The following is a 14868-nucleotide window of genomic DNA, read 5'->3' as shown; positions in this document are numbered from 1 at the left end:
TGTAATTGGCTTGGTATAGGAAGCTTGGAAAGAAGAGGGCCCTGACCCAGTTCCAACTTAAGTAATTACATTCAGCCTCCCTGAAGGCTCCTCAGGAATGAAGATTCTGTATGGCCTGCCCCTAACTTCTGAGTTAGTAGAATGCTTCTCTGTTATTGTCCCCAGGCAGTGGGTTTGTCTGTCCCGGTTTGAGGAGGCCTGGAGATGGGAGCTGCCCCAGGCCCTGGAGATGGACCTGGGGTACAAGAGAAAGAGCCCTGGACCTCAGAATTAGAGGACCTGAGCTCTAGGGCCAGGACTGCCATCATCTTGGTGCATGACTGTGGGCAAGTCATTTACCTTCCTTCTCTTGCCCATAACGCCAAGGGATTAGAGTCCCGCCATGCTTCACTTCCTCCCCTCCCACCAGCTCTTCCACAGCCTCCTATACAGACACTTCACTGGAGCTGCCCATGTGTAATTTTTCTTCCCACTCAACTTCCCCTCCGCCCCTTCCAGTTCTATAAACATCATGGTACTATAATCATGACTGAATCAATGCAACCATTTTTCCTGGATTGCATGTGTCAGACTAGGACCTCAACTCACCATCCCTATAACTTTCTGGACCAAAATGCCCCTTCTCGGCCACCAGTCCCTCTGTGGGTAGTTTCCTCCATTAGAATGTAATCTCCTTGGGGAAGCTAGGAGGCACAGTAGATAGAGCACTGGCCATAGAGTCAGAGGGACCTGAGTTCAAATCCGGCCTCAGACACATAATACTTACTAGCTGTGTGACCCTGGGCAGATCACTTAAACTCCCCCCCCAAAAAAAAGGAATCTCCTTGAGGACTATCTGCTTTTGTATTTGTATCCCCAGGCTTAATTTAACACAGTGCTGGTCACATATTAAGTGCTTCAGAAATGGTTTTTTCTTTCATTTAGTCATTCTGAGTTCCTATTACTTTTTTTTAAAAACTTCATTTGGATTTTTACATGGTTTTAATCAACACGTATTTATTGAGCATCTATTTTGTGCTAGGCACGTAGGGGATACAAGTACAAAGAAGAAGACACCCCCACGTGCAAACACTTGCATTCTAAGGGAGCAATGACAAGTAACTCTGGCATACATTATAATTATACATGGTAAAGATAGAACCAATAATCCAAAAGATTGGGTTATCCCAAAGTCCCCTGCGTTGGATTTTGGGTTGTGTGATGGACTCCTGTAACCCATTATATAGATTTTCAGCATTTCATTTTCCCATGAGAGGACCAAGTGGCTTCATTCAGTTTCGCTTTGAGTCAAATGATACCTCTGTTCCCAACACCAGTGTTATTTAAAATAAAAGTGTCACCATAATACCATTGGTTCCCACACCTTTCTCATTGGACCAGGCAAGAACCAGTCTTCAGGCTAAAACCACAACCTACAGGAAGTCACAAAGACCTAGCTCAGAGCCCCAGCTAGACCTTTTCATGAGATGTACTTATTTTTGCTCCTCCTGAGACTGTTCTGGATGAATGGGAACATGAATAATCATTCTTCCCCTTTCCCAGAGGGAACACTGAGGCCCAGAAAAACATGACATTTCCACAGTGAGTTGCCAACCAGGCCAGACGCCTATGACACACCAGGTTCAAGATTGGGACTGAGGGTAGAAGTGTCAAGTGTCCCTAGGATCCTTCCAGAGGCAGAACTCCCTGGAGACCTCAAAGGCTAAGGCTTCTTTCTGTTTCCCTTCTCTCTCACTTCCAGACTATGCAGAATTCATTTTCTTAGGACTCTTTATGTCCGAAATGTTTATAAAAATGTACGGGCTTGGGACGAGGCCTTACTTCCACTCCTCCTTCAACTGCTTTGACTGTGGGGTAAGTTCTGGAGAGATCTACCCGTTCAGCCTTGCCTAGAACCAGCTGGGGGATGGAGAGGTAGGAGATGGAGGCTGGGAGAAAGTTCCACTAGCAATTTCTCCACCTCCCCAGAGGGTAGCCCTCCAAAGTTCAGAGTGTAACCTTCTAGGTTGGCAAAAGAGAAGCAAAGCGGGAACGAAGAGAGACTATTCATCGTTCTCGACCTTGCCGGTGCCACAGAAGATGAAGGTCTTTTAGTGCCATTATAGCCAGAGATCACAGTAGGAAATTGCAAGGGACATTTCCACCATAGGAAAATGGCAGTGTGGAGGGGGACTAATAGAGGAAACTCTGCCACTGGGCATCCAACCAGCTGCTTTTTGCTCCAGGTTATCATTGGGAGCATTTTTGAGGTGATTTGGGCTGTGGTGAAACCTGGAACATCCTTTGGGATCAGTGTGCTACGAGCTCTCAGGTTATTGCGTATTTTCAAAGTCACAAAGTAAGTCCTTTCTGTTCCCCACTCCCCTGACATCCCAAGTGGGAGGTGGGAGGAAAAGAGAGCACATCTTACCACCAGACCTCTCTCCAAACACTTACCAGTAACCAGTCACGACAGGACATGGGGGTTAGGAGTGGAACAGGGGTCTGGATGGCCACTGAAGTTTTCAGATGTTGGGGCCGGGATGTGCCACAAAGCAGGAAGCTGGGCATCTGAGCCATTCTCCCCGTGTCCCCCGACCTGACTGGCCTGGCCAGGAGTAACCATCAGTAACTGTGTCTTCTGCTGGTAGATACTGGGCTTCTCTCAGGAACCTGGTCGTGTCTCTTCTGAACTCCATGAAATCCATCATCAGTCTGTTGTTCCTTCTCTTCCTTTTCATCGTTGTGTTTGCCCTTTTGGGAATGCAGCTCTTTGGAGGCCAGTAAGTGCTCAGCGTCCTGACATCCACCTCCTTGCAGCACCTGCTCCAATCTGCCCCTTCCCAAAGCCCCGTCATTGTCTTTCTTCCAGCACATCCCATTGGAGCAGAATTGCCACCCTTCCCCTACCCCACTCCATTCCCCATTTGGGCCATTTTGAAAAATTTCCTCCTGGGGTCCTGGTGTCATTGCTACAAATTGCTGGGAAAAGCCTTGGGGAGCTTTGGGGCATAGAACAAATGTTAGTTTTTGTCTTGCACAGGTTCAATTTTGATGATGGAACGCCTCCTACCAATTTTGACACTTTTCCAGCAGCAATAATGACAGTATTTCAGGTATGGATTTTGCCCTGCCCCCTCAGCCCACTTTGATTAAGTCTAGAAGCCTATGTATTACTGTAATTGTAGAGCTGGCTTTTTAGTCACATAGTGAGGATAGCTAAGATACTGGAAGGTGCTTCAGAGAACTGACCAGAGATTAAACCCCTCTTCCTCTTCCTCTTCCTCCCCTTCCCCTTCCTCTCTTACATTTCCTCTCCTCTCCTAGACCTCAACCTCAGCATGTCCCTCTCCTCTACTCTCCTCTTCCTCTTCCTCTCCCCTTCCTCTTCCTCTCCCTTTTCCCCATCCTCACCTTCACCTTTCCCTCACTCTCTCTTTCATCTTCTTGTCCCTCGCCTTCATTCTTTCTCTCCTTCCTTACCTTTCCCCTCTCCTTTCCCCCTTCCTTGTTCTCTCCCCTCTCTGTCAGTGGTCTCAGCCACAATAATAATTCTTACCTGCTCCCCTTCTTTGAGGGCTTGGGGCACAGAGTAGAGATAGAGCCAGGGTACCCACATGGGGTGCCCAAAGCCTTATGCTCTGAGAGGTGGTGCTGTCTGGTGGAAAGGCAGGGATTTGGAGGCAGAGGATTTAGGTTCAAATGCCAGCTCTGCCACTGATTGCCACTAATTGGACTAGACAGTTAACCTCTTTTGGCCTCGATTTCTTCATCGGTGAAATGAGAGGATTGGACTCACTGGTCTCTAAGATTCAAGCTCTAAATTTATGATCCTATGAGATTGGGGGAAAGGGGTGCAGGTAAAGCTTACTTTACCCCCTTCCTCAAGCAGAGTAGCTTCAGCATATGGAAGGGCCAAAGAGGGCTTGGGGAGGAAGGCCCTACTTCAATTTCCAGGACTGCCTTATGCTTTTCAAAGGGCCTTCACGAGGTTCTATCTTATTCTAAAAAAAAAAAAACCAAAGCGAGGTGGATGTAGGCGTATGGTGTAGGAGGGAGACAGCATGGGCAGTGGAAATAGTACCAGACCTGGAGTCAGCAAAGACCTGGCTTTGCACCCAGCCTCTATGGGACTCTTTGGGCAAGTCTTTTGCCTTTGGGAGAGCGTCAGTTTCCTCATCTGTGAAATGAGAATAGTGATGCCTGTAGTGCCTACTTCTTAGGGTTGTTAGTAGAACTAACAAGATGATAGCTAGCTAGCTAGGTAGATAGATCATATATGTATGTGTGTGTGTGTGTGTGTGTGTGTGTGTGTGTGTGTGTGTATGCATGGCATTTTGTATACCATAAAGTGCTGCCTAAGTGTCTACTGTTATTAGTACTAAGTCAGTCAACAAGCTTTTACTGAGCATTTATTTCTCATGTGCCAGGGACTGTAGTAAGTCCTAGGAGTCCTAGAAAATCCTAGAAAGTTCTAGAAAATCATAAATAACTCCCTGTCTTCAGGGGAGCTCCCATTCTAATGGGGAAGAAAACAGGGAAATATTTGGGTACATGCAAGCTCTACACAGAGTAGATGGAAGGTAATCTGAAAGAAGAAGGCACTGGACCGCTAGAGGGACCACGAAAGGTCTTCTGGAGAAGGTAGGATTTCAGCTGAGTCTTGAAGGAAGCTAGGGAAACTGAGATAGGGTTGGGTGTCATTGATATTTCATAGCAGGAAGACCTGAATCTTAGAGAAATTAAACACTTTGCCCCGTGTCTTACAGAACTACGGCTGGGAGTGTTCTAGCACAAATGAGCCCATTGTTAAATTTTCAGTGTGAGCATTTACACCTCAGTAGTTAGCAAACATTACAAATCAGGGCTTTATTTATTGTTTTATTGATTGTCTAGACCCAAGAAATTAATGGAGGATATGTTAATAATTCAGATTAAACTTAAAAGTATGTCATGAGCACATTTTTATTTTCAAAGAGCCAGTTGTTAAACATTTGCCATCACACCCTGACTAGAATCCGAGTGTCCTTATTCCCAATCCAGGGCCTTGAAATAAAAGAGGCTCAGAAAATCCTGTACCTAGCTTTAAAAAAAAAACCATTCAAATATATTATATTTTTAACTTATGAAATAACACAAGCATTTCCTTAACAGAATTTTTTTTAAAAGATGAGACTGCAAATCTATTATTTACAACTTGCTATTCCTTTTAAATATATAATAGTTATCATGCAACATTTTTTTCCTTTTTTTTCTTCTCCCCTCCCCTTCCTAGGGATGGCTACCATTAGACACTAGTGTATATGTATGTATATACAAATGTATGTAAAATCACTGTATACATACTGCTATTTATCAGTTCTAGCTTTAAGAATTTGGATCCAGAAGTGAGGGTAAGAGAATAGTGACCAGAGCCCACACATAGGCAGCGTTCTTGACACATTTTTCTCCAAGCAAAAATTTGAGCCAGAATTCTGAGCAGCGTTCCTCATAGGGCAACTGAGGCCAAAGTTGGCCTTTAGGATAGGCATATTCTTGTCCCACCATAACAGCTGAGTGTCTGAGTCTACAGAGAAGACCCCTCTGGCCATGGAGCTGAGAAGGGCATTGATTTCATCATTTTGGATTTTTTTCAGATCTTGACGGGAGAAGACTGGAATGAAGTGATGTATGATGGGATCAAATCTCAAGGGGGTGTCAAAGGTGGCATGGTGTTCTCCATCTATTTCATTGTGCTGACACTCTTTGGGAACTGTATCCTTTGGGGGACCTGATGATGTGGGGGGAGAGAAAGAAAGTGAGGAGTCTGGGGCAGGGATAGTGAAGCCTGGAGGATGTGAATGAATGTATATATAACTAGCCAAGAGGAGGCAGAATATGGCATGGGGGACTTGGAGTCAGCAGTACCTGAGTTCAAATCCTGCTTGAGACACTTCTTAGCTGTGTAACTTTGGGCAAATCACTTAAACACTGTCTGCCTCAGTTTCCTCATCTAGGGAAAATGGGGAAAATAGTAGCACCAACTTGACAGGGTTGTTGTGAGGATCAAATGAGATAACCTTAAAGCACTATATAAATGTTAGTTACTATTATTATTACCGTAATTAATCATTAATGAATAGATTGCTGGACTTGGAATCAGGAAGACCTGAGTTCAAATCCTGCCTCAGACACTTTGAAGTTGTGTGACCTCGGGCAAGTCACTTTAGCCTCTCTTAGACTCAGTTTCCTAGTCTATAAAATGAAGGGGTTGGATTCAGTGGCCTCCAACGTCTCTTCCAGATCAGAATCTATGATTTTGCGACACTATTGTTCTTTGACTGGCTCAGGTTCCTTCCTTGACTCCTGACTCCCCAGATACCCTACTGAATGTATTCTTGGCTATCGCGGTGGATAACCTGGCCAACGCCCAGGAGCTCACTAAGGTGGAGGCGGTGGGAGAATGTTTCTCTGGCAAAGTTACCACCTGTCGTGCCTGATCAGGACAACCTAGTGGAAGGGGAGCCCGTGGGGACGGGGGAACCTGGAGGAGCACCAAACCTTTGTAGTGTGCAGGATCAAAATGTGTATTCTAGATCCCAAGGAAGGAGGAAGGAGGAAGAAAGGAAAGAAGAAAACATGCATTTATTAAGCACCTACTATGGGCCAGGCACTGTGTTAAGTGCTTTACAAATACGATCTCAGCTGGGAAGTTCCCACCTAAGAAACCAGCTAGCCATAGGCACCCCAACCTCAATAGACTAGAGGGTGAGAGGGAGGTAGGCCGTAGGTGGATGCAGATTAGACTTGAGTTCCCTTCCTTGGAGCCCATGAGGCTGATCTATATATGCCTTACCTATATTCTCATCAGACAAGTTCTGGGCCTTCATAATGGACTGAGGAGTTAGGAATACCTGAGTTCAGATATGGTCTTAGATATTTACCAGCTGTGTGACCTTAAGCTAGTCACTTGATTTCTATTTGCCTCAATTTCCTAAACTGTAAAATGGGGATAATAATGGACCCCCTACCTCCTCCAAGGGTTGTTGTAAGATCAAATGAGGCAATTTTGTAAAGCACTTAGCACACTGCCTAGCACGTAGTAGGTACCATATAAATGGAAATATGTTAGAGATTGGAGTCTTGAGTGTGATTTCTCAGTCTGCCTGGAATTTGTAGATAAAGAGGCAGGACAGTGAAGATTTGGAGTCAGGAGACCTAGGTTGGTTTGAATCCTGGCTCTGCTATTTACCACCTGTGTGACCCTGAGCAAGTCACTTACCATTTCTGCGTCTTTACAGGGAAGAGGTTGGTAAAATCCCTTCCAGCTCTAAAGAGATATATTTTCTATCTTCCATAGAAGATCTTACATCCTGGGCTTGCATCCCTCTCCCTCCTTACGTCCTGTCCAGCACCCTCTTCCAAAACCTGTGAGTTGATAATGTACCCAGAGGATACAGTCTTCCTTTGGTATCAGTTAAAGGCAAACAGGTTTGAGGAGATGGTGGTGCGGTGGATAGAGCATTGGACTTGGAATCAGGAAGTCTCATCTTCACAAGTTCAAATCCAGCCTTAGACACTCACTAGCCGTGCGACCCTGGGCAAGTCATTTAACCTTGCTTGCCTCAGTTTCCTTATCTGTAAAATGAGCTGGATAAGGAAATGGCAAACACTCCAGTATCTTTGCCAAGAAAACCCCAAATGAAGTCACAAAGAGTTGGACATGCCTGAAAAATGACTGAATATATGAAAAAAAGCTTACTTTAGATACAAAATTAATGACTCTTCAATTGCTCACCCCAAATGGTCTTTCAGGCAGTTATTGCTTTCTTCTCTGGCCTTGGGCTACTGAATTGTCTAAGCGGTTTTCCAGTGATTGTGAACTGTGCCCTGTCTCTGCCCTAAAAGCTAGCCCTTCCTGATTTTTCTAGCTGCTGGACTGCCTGGGAGTCCCATTCATTCAACAAGCACCTTGACCTACTAGGTGCAAAATGCTAGGAGAACTATAGAATAAAAAAGGCTACAGTCCTTTGTCCTCAAGGAGCTTGCAATAGAGTTTCACTCAGAGGTATCCCAAAGGAGGAGTGAAAGAGAAATATCCCCCCCCAAAAAAATTTGCATTCCTTAATGTACCCCCATGGCTCCTGGAAATCTCAAAGACACCCCTGGAGCCAGCCAATTAAGGAATCTACCCTTTATGCAGCAAAGGAGGGAGAGTGATTTTGAAGTCTAGCACTGATCTGGAGTGAAAGGAACCCCCAGGATTCTTGGAATATTTGATCACATCTAGCTAATAGACAGAGGCTGGCATGACTGTGGATTAGAAGTGGGCTGTTTATACTGTATACTTGAGGCTCTGTTTGTTGAGAGGTGATTCAGTGCAGAAGAGCCTTTACCATGAGCTCACAAAAAGATCCAGGAATATGTGCCTGGGGATGAGCATTCTGGTGGGCTTGCCCTTCCAACTCTTCTTCTGCCTCACTTCTTCCAAACCTATTCTTTTGTCTTTGCTACTATCTCCTAACCTCCCCCCCCCCCGAGTAATTCCCATTCTCCTAATACATCACCCCTGCTTTGGCCTCACTCTCATCACTTCATAGTGTAAATCACATAGTTAACCAATCCAATTATGCACGGCCCTTCACCTTTCAATCCCTCCAATCCTGGGCTGCCCCCACCATCTGCCTTCCCTGCTCCTAGTTCTGTGCTGCCAAAAGCTGCTGGAAAGAGTCATGCATCAACTGTGATGCTCTATTCACTGCACCACCTAACTGTCCCCTTCTTAATATTTTTTGCTGGACCCATCAGTTTATGGTCAGCTAGGCATGAGTGTTCCCCCAAACTCCGTCCTAGGTCTTTTCCCATTCTTTCTCTACATTTTCTCCCTTGATGATCTGAACTTTTGCTGTGGGTTTAATTATTATCTTGGCACAGGTGATTCTCAAATCTATTTATTTGTCTCTAATCTCTCTCCTGAGCTCCAGACCCATATTACCAACTACTTAGACCTTCAGTATAGCCTTTTCATAAAAATTTGTTGATTGATCTCAAACTCAACATGTCCAAAATGAAACTTCTTATCTTTTGCCCTAACCCTGCCCCCTTCCAAACATTCTTTTTTCTGTTTAGGGCACTAACTGAAGATTCATAATCTGAATAATTCTGGACTCTTCCCCTTTCTCTCCCCCAACACATCCAGTCAATCACCAAGAAGCATTTAATAAGTGCTTACTAAGTGACAGTCACTGGGCTGAGAGCTGGGGATACCCCCCAAAAAAAGACAAAACCTTCAAAAAGCTCACATGCTAATGGAGGAGCCCACATGGAAATAAATAGGTACAGACAAGATACATGTAGGATAGAAACAATGTAGTCTTAGAGGGAAATATTCTGTGTCTTAGAGTACCAAAAAAGCATCCCACAGAAAGTGAGGTTTGAGCTGGCTCTTGGAGCAGGTCAATGATGTCAAGAGGCAGAAGTAAGGAGGCAGAGCATTCTAGGCCTGGGGGATGACAGCCAGTAGAGAAGCACAGAGATAGGAGATGAAGAGTCCTGTAAAATGAACAACATGTAAGTTGGCATCACCATCCTGTTGAGGATAGAAGTCAGTAAATATGAGAAATCTGGAAAGGTAGAAGGGAGCCAGGTAATAAAGAATCTTAAATGTCAAGCTGAGGATTTTATATTTTATCCTGAAAAATAATAGGGAGCCGTTGATGTTTATTGAACAAGAGGGTGACATAGTCAGACCTACACTTTAGGAAAATCTCTTTGGCAGCTGAATGGAGAAGGGATCAAAGTGGGGAGAGATTTGAGGCAGGGTGACCAATTTGAAGGCTATTGCAGTAGCAGAGGAGAGAGATGATAAGGGCTTGAGCTAGGGTTACAGCTATATGAATGAAAAGAAGGGACTTATGTGAGAGGTGTCATAGGGATAAAAAAAGTGACAAGATCTGACACCTGATTGGATATGAAGGTGAGGGTGAATGAGGGATTGAAGAGGAAACTGAGGTTCCAAACATGCAAGACTAGGAAGATGGTGATGCCATCAACAGTAATAGGAAAGTTCAGAAGAGGGAGAAGTTTGGGAGAAAAGATAATAATTTCTAGGGGCAGCAAGATGGCACAGTGGATAGAACACCAGCCCTGGAGTCAAAGGATCTGAGTTCAAATCTAGCCTCAGATACTTACTAGCTGTGTGACCTTGGGCAAGTCACTTAACCATGATTGAGAAAGAAAGAAAAAAAAATAAGTCCTCTTCTGGACATGTTGGGTCTGAAATGCCATAGGACATCAAATTCCAGGGCAGCTAGGTGGCACAGTGGATAGATCACTGGGCCTGAAGTCAGGAAAACTCATCTTCATGAGTTCAAATCTGGCCTCAAGCACTTACTAGCTGTGTGACTCTGCACAAGTCATGCAACCAGTTTCCTCATCTGTAAAATGAGCTGGAGAAGGAAACGGCAAACCACTCCAGTATCTCTGCCAAGAAAACCCCAAATGGGGTCATGGAGAGTCAGATACAACTGAAAAATGACTCAACAACAAAGACATCTAATTCTAAATGCACATTAAACAGTTAAAGATGCTGGACTAGGGCTCAAAGGAGACACTAGGCCTAGATATATAGGTCTAGAAATCACCTACTTAGACATGATAACTTAGCCCATGGAAGTAGATGAGATCACCAAGGGAGATAGAAGAAGACCCAGGGCAAAGCCTTGAGGGACAGCCACAGGAGACAAGATGACAGAGATGTTACCAGATAAGACCACCACCCTATTTCAAACCTCAATGACCTCTTACCTGGATTATTTAAATAGCCTCCTCATTGGTCTTTCGGCCTCTAGTGTCTTCCCCTCTTCAGTCCACCCTCCACACAGCTGCCAAAATAATCTTCTAGTTTTACCATGCCACTCTCCTCTTCAAAAACCCTGGAGGATTTCTCATTGCCTCTAGAACAAAATAAAAACTCCTTGGCTTGGCATTTTAAGCCATCCCCATTCTAGCACCAACCTACCTTTCCAGCCTTATTCCAATTTTAACTCCTGCTTCCCGCCCCCTCAGAGCCTGTATTCCAGCCTAACTAGACTATTAGCTGTTCCTCTGAGCTTCATACTCCATCTCCTGGCTCCATCATCTGCCCACGCTGATGCCTGGAATTCACTTCCTCCTCAGTGCCTTAGAATCCTTATTCTCTTCCTTCGGGTACAAGGCTCTCTGTGTAGCCTTTCCTGATTCCCCAGGTTGTTAGCGCTCTCATTCCTTCCTGAAATTACCTTGTATTTACTTCTGGTTTGCCCTAAAATAGAATGTAAGCTTCCTTAGTATAGGGACTGTGCCCTAAAATAAAATGTAAGCTTCCTGAGGACAAGGACTGTTTTGTTCTTGTCTTTGTCCCCCGCATCCAGCACAGTGTCTGATGCACAGTAGACACTTAATAGATGTTTATGGAGTTGAATTTAAATTTGGATAGTTGTGTCTCTGCAAAGTCAATTGAAATTGGAAAATTCCATTGAGAGAGGCCCATTGCCCCTCCTGTAGAGAATGCAGATGGCTGAATCGGGTTAGGGAGTCTGGTTCCAAGGGGGTCAGCTCCCTTGGGGATGTTTAGCTTAGAAAAGAGCTGTGGGGGGAAGGAAAGAGCCATGGTAACTGTCTTCAAATATTCGAAGTGTTGTCAAGTGATTAGATTTATTCTGGCTGATCCCAAAGGGCAGAATTAGGAATGATGGGTGGAAGTTCCAGAGAGGCAGATTTAGGCTTAAGGCAAGAAAAAAGTCTTCCACTAATAGTGGGCCATCTGGAGTGGCAAGGCAGGGAGAGGGGAGCACTGTGGATCCTTTCATCCATCTTCAATTTCAAGCTTGAAAACCATTCGTCAGGGTTTTTCCAGAGAATCACACCCACTCAGGGATGGCTTGGAGTAGTAGCCACCTCCTCCTCTTCTCAATTCAGATGAACCATATTGTAGCTCAGACCAGAAAAGAGGAGACCCTCCACCTGCCAGGAGCCAGGGCACCCAGCTTTGGAAAGGCCTGGGAGAGGGGTCCTGGAGCTGAGGGTCATTCATTTCGACCTCATGCCCTTGATCCTCAGGTGCTTGTGCCAGGGAGCTGAAACAGGGAAGGATGGCAGTGCCGTGATTCTTAGCCAGAGAGGTCCCATGCAGAGGGAAAGGGGAAGCCCATTAGCCAAAGACCGGCTGACTCTTCTCTGCCTCCTTGTTGTAGTTGACAAGGAATGTCCTGGTCTGGCTGTTTCCTAGGTGGTAACTTTGCCTCCTTATCACAAAGAGCTGTGTCTGGCTAAGGAAGGTGCATTGGAGCAGCATGATGACTCTATCGGTGGGGGTTGTTCTGTCCATTTCTTTCTTTCTTTTTGTTTTCTGTTTTACAAATAAGGGGCTGCATGGAGGCTGAAGATGGATTAAAAGTCCAAAACGTCTTTTTATGTATGTATTTTTTGAATGTCTTTTTTACGCCCCCTTTTCCAACTTCCTTCTCTCTGAGTCTGTCCAGCTGGTGACTCCCCCAGGGAAGGCCAGCAGCAGTGAAACTTTTCCTGGCTTGCCCTTCCCTCTCAATCTCCCCCTCCCCAAGAGAGAGCTCCATCCATGCCCCTGTGGACCCGTAGGCTCCCTCCTTGTGTCTTTGTGTGGGAGCTCTGTGCACTGCATGCCACGCGTGGACCAGTGAGCTTCCTCCCTGTGTCCCTGCACGGGGAGCTGTGAGCACTGCATGCTGTGGGTTGTGGGGCTACCGTGGACCAGTGGGCTCTCTCCTTGGGGCTCTGTGTGGGTAGTCATGAGCACTGCATGCTATGGACTGTGGAGGCAGCTATAGGAGGAGCTCTGTGCACTTGGGGGTGGGGGGGAAAGGTGGGGTTTACTCCTCATGCATGTGGGGCTGGCTTTGGGGATTCAGAGACCTGAGGGGCAGGAAACCAGGAAGGAGGAAAGTCTTCGACAGCTGTGCGCCAGCTGCTCACTGGTCACTCCAGGCAGAGGCCAGGCCAGATCCCAGCTGGGGGGGATTTGGGGGGGCAGGTTTTAGAGTAGGGCTGTTAGCAATCACCAGTCCATGCTAGGGTCGAAATTCAGGACCCAAGGCCTCTACCTGTGGTTTGTGAATGGGGAACATGTGTGCCCTTTAGGATGAACAAGAGGAGGAAGAGGCAGCCAACCAGAAACTTGCCTTACAAAAAGCAAAGGAAGTGGCAGAAGTGAGTCCTCTGTCTGCAGCCAACATGTCAATAGCCATGTAAGTGCCACCCATCCAGGGGAGCCTTATCAAGAGGCCCAGGGACCCAGGGCCTGGCCGTCTCCACCCCCCTGGGCTACAGCATGCATGGGGCTGCCCAGAACCCCTCTGTCTCAGCAGGAGTATAAGGGAGGACGGCTTCCCATGGCTGACCCTTTGTTGTCAAGCAAGCAAGCCTGTTTTCTCTTTAATACTGACCATCCCTTAGGGGATTGGGGGAGCCTTTGCTCCTGGGTGGGGAAGGGAGAGTCAGGATGAGCCCTTCTTTCCCTGTGTGAGGATTTTCCCTAACAAGGCAGAGATGACTGGGAAAAATTGTTACCAGAGGACAAGAGTTTTGAACCAAGGAGGATGCCAAGGGAGGTGGGAAAATCTTCTTTGGAGAGTTTTAAGAGCAGAAGAGACTCCTATCCAACTGGGCTAAAACCACTACCTTCCTGTGCAGAATCAGAGGTATGCTGAATGTTTTCTCCTTTCATACTCACGTGGTTCCATTCCAGGAAAGAACAGCAGAAAAACCAAAAATCCTCCAAGTCAGTGTGGGAGCAGAGGACAAGCGAGATGCGAAAACAGAACCTGCTGGCCAGCCGGGAGGCTCTCTACAATGAGCTGGGTCCTGAGGAGAGGTGGAAGGTCTCCTACGGCCGCCACATGAGGCCCGACATTAAGACTCACCTGGACAGGCCCCTGGTGGTGGACCCACAGGAAAACCGTAACAATAACACCAACAAGAGTAGGCCTGGCGACCCCTCCATGGATCAGCGGCTCAGCCAGCAGCGTGCTGAAGACTTCCTCAGGAAACAGGCCCGTTACTACGACAGGACACGCGGAGGCTACGAGCGGGCTGATTCGGGGGGCCTGGAACCCCGGAGGCAGAGGAGCCCCAGCAAAGAGGCTGACCTGAACCACGAAGGGTCCTATGGGGGGAGCGTGACGGGAACCAGGAGCGCGGCTTTCGGGAGGGAGAGCCAGACCGGAACAAACCGGGGGACCCCCATCGGAGGCATCAGCATCGGCAGGGGGGCAGCAAAGAGAGCCGGAGTGGCTCTCCTCGGACAGGGGAGGGTGATCGGGAGCCTCGGAGACACCGGGCCCATCGGCGACCAGGTGAGGAGGGCACTGAAGACAGCAATAAGTCAGAGCGGCGGTATCGCCACCGGGAAGGGAGCCGGCCCAGCCGAGGAGGTGATGGGGAGAATGAGCCTCCAGACGGAGACCGGCGGCGGAGACACCGCCATGCTGACATTGACCTCAAGAGAGAAGAGAAGGAGAGGAGGCATCGGAGGAGGAAGTAAGTAAAGGGAACTCCAGAGACTGGGTGGGATAGGGAATAGTGGCGCCATTATCATCAAAGGTCATGTCTTCGGTGGCTAACTGAGCCTGGTGCTGACCATTCCCAGGAAATGCCTAGTGATCTCTAGGAGCGTCCAGGCCCAAAGAGGGACACGATTTTTACCCTCCTCTTGCTATTTCTGCCCTTGAGTTGCCCATGTAAGCGATCTCTGTGTCAATTCAGTCTCTCTCTCTTTTAATGTTTCCTGTGTCATTACGCTTAAATTTATTTAATGTTAATAGTGAACTCTTCTGCTTCTCCCCAGCTGCTGGAGAAGCCTCTCTGCATTTCCCTCCTGCTGTTGGGCTGCCCAGA

General features: G+C 46.8%; 1 protein-coding gene across 1 annotated transcript in view; it reads left to right on the top strand.

Annotated features, from left to right (window-relative positions):
* Window positions 1-14868, top strand: part of CACNA1A (calcium voltage-gated channel subunit alpha1 A) — a 251744-nt gene that overhangs the window by 152401 nt on the left and 84475 nt on the right. The window contains 9 exon segments of the mRNA XM_020995037.2: window positions 1742-1854; window positions 2226-2338; window positions 2631-2762; window positions 3023-3095; window positions 5616-5733; window positions 6337-6404; window positions 13114-13220; window positions 13721-14142; window positions 14145-14511. Coding sequence (XP_020850696.1) covers window positions 1742-1854; window positions 2226-2338; window positions 2631-2762; window positions 3023-3095; window positions 5616-5733; window positions 6337-6404; window positions 13114-13220; window positions 13721-14142; window positions 14145-14511 — 1513 coding nt within the window.

The sequence above is a fragment of the Phascolarctos cinereus genome, unplaced genomic scaffold (genome assembly GCF_003287225.1).
Source record: "Phascolarctos cinereus isolate Bilbo 61053 unplaced genomic scaffold, phaCin_HiC Scaffold_4;HRSCAF=312, whole genome shotgun sequence".
NCBI classification, from domain to species: Eukaryota; Metazoa; Chordata; class Mammalia; order Diprotodontia; family Phascolarctidae; genus Phascolarctos; species Phascolarctos cinereus.
This window is presented reverse-complemented; position numbering and strand designations above follow the sequence as displayed.